The following is a 5,669-nucleotide window of genomic DNA, read 5'->3' on the forward strand; positions in this document are numbered from 1 at the left end:
AGATACAGAAAACTTGCTCCAGCTTTATTTTCCACTGTAACAAAAGTTAATTTATTCCGATAGGACTAGTTGGGTTTGCATTGAAGTCAGTAAACCTCAGACGTATGAACGCATCTGCTGACGTCCGCAAGGCGCTGTGTCCAAATGATGCCGTTCACTGTCTGTACGTTTAACACAGGAACACATCGGACAATATCCCCCGAGAGATTTTCATTTGGGCAGGAAGCAGGTGCCTCCTCCTGAACCTGGAAGGACAACAACAAGCAAGCACGACACATCTGAGAGTATTAAAGTAAACAACTGCAGAGTGTGAGGCTGCTTGAGGCCAGGCTGCAGTAGAGAAGACGTCTCACATCAGGGTCAGTGAGGGTTGAACCATGCTGAACTTGTAGAGTTCAAATCTGTACGAGAATCTATTTGCTCCAACATCACATGCATTGTACTTAAATAACATTTAGCTCTGATTATGTTTAAAGTGTGACATCACCCTTTGGATCATTTCACTCCAGCTACAGGTTTTTGTATTTGCTGTAAATTCCCTCCCCTACATCCCTGCTGTAGTTTTTCCTCAGAGGAGAGACGATCGATCTGGGACAGGACCTTGGAGCTGCAGACGGGATTTCAAGCAAGTCTGCCACCCCCCCCTCCCCCCCCCCCACCCCCCCGCCTGTCGTCTGTGAAAACACTCCAGGGGGAGATTACGCCAAACAGCCCCGGCTCGTAAAACTCTTTTTATGTTAAAAACACACACCCTGGCTCTTCCCTGACGCAGTCCAGAATATGTCGCAAAGTTATATATACTTTTCTCAATGCACGGGGGAGATTAACATTGTGGTTCCTAAAAGGTCAGACCTAGATCTGTATGAAATGAAGATGCTGCATTCAAGCCCTGTATCTGGCCTTTTCTAACTCAACTACATTCAACACTTCAGCAGAAAAACAACTTCCACGGCTGAGACAAAGCTCTCCACCCCCTGTGTGGCTTCTGTATGGGCAAAGAAGAGGAAGGGAAAAGGGAATGTTTTGCCTCCCCCACACACACACTCCTCTTCCTCACCTCCCCTGGGGCAGCGCTGTGTAGTAATAAACGTCCCCCATAAATCTCCCCCTCACTCCATCATCCCCTCCTCCATCTCTAACTTTTTTTTTCTTCTTCTTCTCCTGGTTAACAGCTTCTTTTCTTCTCCCCCAGCCCTGCCTTTATTTCCCCTCTTCTCTCCTCTATTGCAACCCAACCCTGACATTGACTCTGCACATGGCCGATGGGCGCTCCGTCATGGACTTAAGAGGGCGGGAGGGAGAGAGAGAGGAAGACGATGGATCACAATGGATTTGTATAGGTTTCCCTCTCTGCAGCCCAGCTCTTTCACGTGTGGCTGCAAGCGTGATTGTCACTGGCTGTGGTTGGATCTGGTGAGATCACTCGTGTATCAGGTTACGGCCTGCCTGATGGAATGACACATATTCCAGCAGCATTGTGTATACCTGCTGGTGAGGAAGAGGAGCCGTGGTGTGAGAAAGAAGAGTTTAATGGGGAAATAACTGTGGTCGGGAAAGAGTTAAAAGCCCTGGCTGCCTGAATTCACCGGAAAGTCCCACAAGTGACGTTACAGTCCAGCAATTAGGAGTAAATTAATTACAGAGTAGTGGATGGTAGCAGAAACCCTGAGGATAATGCAGCGCCTCCCAGTAAACAACTCCAGACTAAGTACCAGACTTCCATTAGGAAAAGAAGGAAATAAAGCTGAAGCCCAGCTTACTTTTTGCCACTGTGACTTCAAAATAAACTGAGAGCAACAAGATGTACTTGAACATTTAAGTTAAGACACTATTCCTCTAACAAAGTTAATAAACAGAACAGAATAATAAGTCACTTTTATGTGATAAACCAATAAACTGGCTGACTATAGAGATACAGCTATTTCTTTTACTGCACGTTGGTCCGAAATAAAAAACGGTTCAGTATTGATACTGCGTGCAAACCGTGTAGTAATCTCAAACAAACTGACAACCCACTGAAAGTTTGTCTCCCTCCAGAAGAGGAAGGAGAAAAAAAAAAGAAAAAAAAGTTAACATAAAAAGTTACCGCCCAGTGCTCGAGGCTCCTCCTGCAAAGGATTATAAAGCAAATGTCGGAGCTGGTGCAGAGCAGAGGGGGTGTTTCTGCAGGGTCAAAAAATATCCAGGAGCTGCAAAACAGAAACTCAGCAGACCTGCGCAACTTTTCGAGCAAGCACACTTTACTTTTTTGGTTTGGGATTTTTTTTTTTTTTTTTTTTAAATTTCAGACGTGTGCTCTTTCTAAAAAACGACTACTTTTGATTTAACCCTGGTCCGCTGCAAAGATGACCACAGCCGTGCTGTCGCCGCCTTTCTTCGACTTCGAAATAATGAACAAGGTAGCTATACAACTTTTCCTCTCTGTTAGCACGTTAGCCTCTGTGGAGGAATGAGGAGCTGCACGCGGCCCTCCGCCGTGACGCGCCTGTTTTGGAGGCTTGTTTTGTTTTTGCTTGTTTTGGATTGTTGCTCTTCGCTTCGCTTTGAAGTTCTCACAAACCTGTTGTTTCCCGTCTCTGTCCTGAACGCGGTGTTTGTGTCAAACGAGTGTCTGTAAAAAGTGTTGCCCCAGCCTGCCTGTAACTTAACATTAACTGTTAACAATTGTTGAAATGTTAAAACGTGTTATAGTCAACATGTGCCACGTCAGTTAACCCCAAAATGTCTAGTTTTGCTAACTGGCAGTTTCCCCACGTCTCTCGTGTCCCTCTTTCTGTTAATGAGCGCAGTTTTGCGCCACTTTTAATACTCCTCACAAAGCAGCCACATGCTCGCTAATCATTGACTAGATTCGTCTGGCTTTTAGTTGCTATTGCCTCCATAAACCTTGTTTCTGAGAGTAACCGCGTTAATATTTGTTAACGCTTAACTGGTTTTAGAAATCGTTAACGGTTCACCGGAGAGTTAACGTCACTGCAATGTTTTCGTCCGCGTGCACTTTAATGTTTTCAGTGTCAGATTATTTATTTATTTATTTATTTATTTGAACTGCTCCTTTTTTTTCCTGCGCGGTTGTTTTTTTTAATTGTAATACTGATGTCAGTCAGTGACCGCACCAGTGAAGTCTTCTAGTTTGTACGTGTATTGAGACGCAGATCAGCTTCCCCTCGTAATTCATTCAGCAGGATGCTTCGCCACCTTCATTATCTCCCAAATGATGCCGCCTCTTTGTAGCCACGAGCAGCCCTGTGGCCCCTCATGGGCTGCTGCTCCATTTACTAAACAGGCACACATTCCTAACCGGGGCAACTTGCCAAACCAGCTGCTGCTCTATAGGCCTGTATCCGCTTATGTTGTCGGAGCCAAAAAGAACACAGTCATGCAAGAGGAGCCTGTTCCCACCAGCTCTCTTTTTAAGATCAGGACCACACTGATCAGCCGAGGTGACCGTGTAGATTATTGATCCTAATGATATGTATTCTTTGTGTCTCTGCAGAACAACAAACTGCTCAGCTACAACAACAACCTGGGCGCCCCCCATCCCATGTCTGTCCCTTGCACTGGCACTAATGTGCCCATCTCCAGCCCCGCCGGAGCCCTGCTGGACAGGAAGGCGGTGGGATCTCCCCCGTTGGGAGGCGTGTACCAGCGGCGGCACTCCGTCAGCAGCACAAAGTTCAGCCAGAACCAGTTTCTGAACAGCCTGAAGGCGACGGACCACTCCTCGCTCATCTCAGGGCTTGGCAATGCCGGCAGCAGCAGCAACAACAACAAGGAGAACCGCATGCGAGACCGCTCCTTCTCCGAGACGGGCGAGAGGCTCCTCAACAAGTGCCTGGGCCCCGCCAGCCCCACCGGCGGCAGCCAGGTGAACTCCAGCCGCTACAAGACGGAGCTTTGCAGGCCCTTTGAGGAGAACGGCTCCTGCAAGTATGGCGACAAGTGCCAGTTTGCTCACGGAATCCATGAACTACGCAGCCTGAGCCGCCACCCCAAATACAAAACCGAGCTGTGCCGCACCTTCCACACCATCGGGTTCTGCCCGTACGGGCCTCGCTGCCATTTCATCCACAACGCCGAGGAACGCCGCGGACCTCCCCAGCAGTGCTCCCCTCTTAACTCCTGCAACAAGATGGACAGGCCTCGCCTGCAGCACAGCTACAGCTTCGCGGGCTTCTCCAGCTCAGCCGGGCTGAGAGACAGCCCCACCTCTGTCACCCCTCCGCCCATGTTCTTCCCCGATGAGGTCCCAGACTGGCCCAGCTGTAACCCCTTCACCTACTCCAGCCAGGAGCTGGCCAACCTGTTCGGCCCCAGCCTCGGTGCCGGTCCTGTGGGCACAGAGCCCAACGCCCCTGCACCTCCCTCTCCGACGAGCACACCTTACTATTTCAGACCCATGTTGGTGTCCCCCCAGATGTTCGAGTCTCCATCCAGCCCTCCCGACTCTCTGTCAGACCAAGATGGCTACCAGAGCAGCTCCGGAGGCAGCCTGAGCGGCTCCGAGTCCCCCACGCTGGATACAACCCGCCGCCTTCCCATCTTCAGCCGCCTCTCCATCTCTGATGATTAGACTGCAAGCATCCACCAGTGACTTTAAAGTTCGATGACACAAAGAGAACGCGGCACTCCCCTCTACCTCTGCACCCTTGTCCCGAGCCCCCCCCCCCCCCCCCCCCCCCCACAAACAACACCGTGTTAGCTCCTTGTTAGCATTGCAAGGATGTAGTCAGTTAAGGGAACGCTCTCTCTCTCTCTGTGTCTGTCTCTCTCTCTCCTCATTCCATCTCTGTTAAGTTTTAAAAAGTACCCTGCCATGTGTCATAGTGCCAAAAAAAGGAGGAAATTGAACAATGAAAATCATGAGAACAAGAATTGACTGTTTTGCCAGGTGCCACTTTTTTCTTTTCTTTTTTTTTTTTTTCTTCATTTGTTCTTGAATGTGTGGCAGCACAAGTGGCCTTGGAAAGGGGAGTGCTTTGCACTAGCCCCCCCCCAACCCCCTCTCTCCTCCCGCCCTCTTCCCAGAAGATACCACTTCCCCTGAGTTAGCTAGAGGGTGCTCACTAACGTAACTGTAGATCTACCGCAGCCGTTTTTTACAGACTGAGTTAAGACAAAAGAAAAGGAAAAAAATAGACCCTGAAAAGATATGAATAGTTTTTAAAAATAAAAAAAAGTGCCTGGGCCGGTTTCTGCATGCGTTTAGGGTGACTGGACTACTGTTTTTTGGTTCTTTCTCATTACCCCCCCCCCCCCTCCTCCTCTGTCACAGTTGTTCTAAAGCCCCGTCCGTCTTATATAATTGTGGACTGGGTGAGTCTGCAGGAAGGACTTTGAACTGGAAGTTGGTTATGTCCCCCCCCCTCTCTCCCTCCTCCTGTTGCTGGTCACTGGCTCTTTATTGGGAAGGAAGTCTTGCTATCAAACTGATCATTAAACCTGTAAGACTTTGTCCCGCCTCCCCACCCTGCCTCTTCCTGCCTTCATCCTCGCCAGTCTGGGGAATTCCAGCATTCCCATGGTGCAGTTGTACATCCTGCGATCAGATTTCCAAGCTATTTGACTTTACTTCTTCCCTACTTTAGTACCTGCTCTGAGGAGCTCTGTACTCATTACATCTTTTTTTTTTTTTTTTTTTTTTTTTTTTTTTTTTTTTTTTTTTTTTT

The 5,669-nt window shown here is 48.5% G+C and overlaps 1 protein-coding gene across 1 annotated transcript; it reads left to right on the forward strand.

Moving 5' to 3' along the window:
- The first annotated feature begins 2,304 nt into the window (after positions 1–2,304).
- zfp36l1a (zinc finger protein 36, C3H type-like 1a) lies at positions 2,305–5,654 on the forward strand. Its single transcript, XM_031847590.1, has 2 exons — positions 2,305–2,399; positions 3,497–5,654. Exons 1-2 carry the CDS (start codon positions 2,346–2,348, stop codon positions 4,571–4,573), a joined length of 1,131 nt encoding a protein of 376 aa, XP_031703450.1. The 5' UTR covers positions 2,305–2,345; the 3' UTR covers positions 4,574–5,654.
- Positions 5,655–5,669: the final 15 nt, after the last annotated feature.

Source organism: Anarrhichthys ocellatus, unplaced genomic scaffold (genome assembly GCF_004355925.1).
Source record: "Anarrhichthys ocellatus isolate YVR2014 unplaced genomic scaffold, GSC_Weel_1.0 scaffold7, whole genome shotgun sequence".
In the NCBI taxonomy this organism is placed as follows: domain Eukaryota; kingdom Metazoa; phylum Chordata; class Actinopteri; order Perciformes; family Anarhichadidae; genus Anarrhichthys; species Anarrhichthys ocellatus.

What these genes read in the sequence shown, in the direction of transcription:
- zfp36l1a (XM_031847590.1), top strand. Translation starts at nt 2,346, where the DNA reads ATGACCACAGCCGTGCTGTCGCCGCCTTTCTTCGACTTCGAAATAATG. An exon ending in ACTTCGAAATAATGAACAAG is followed by an intron (nt 2,400 to 3,496) that starts GTAGCTATACAA and finishes GTGTCTCTGCAG; the next exon opens with AACAACAAACTGCTCAGCTA.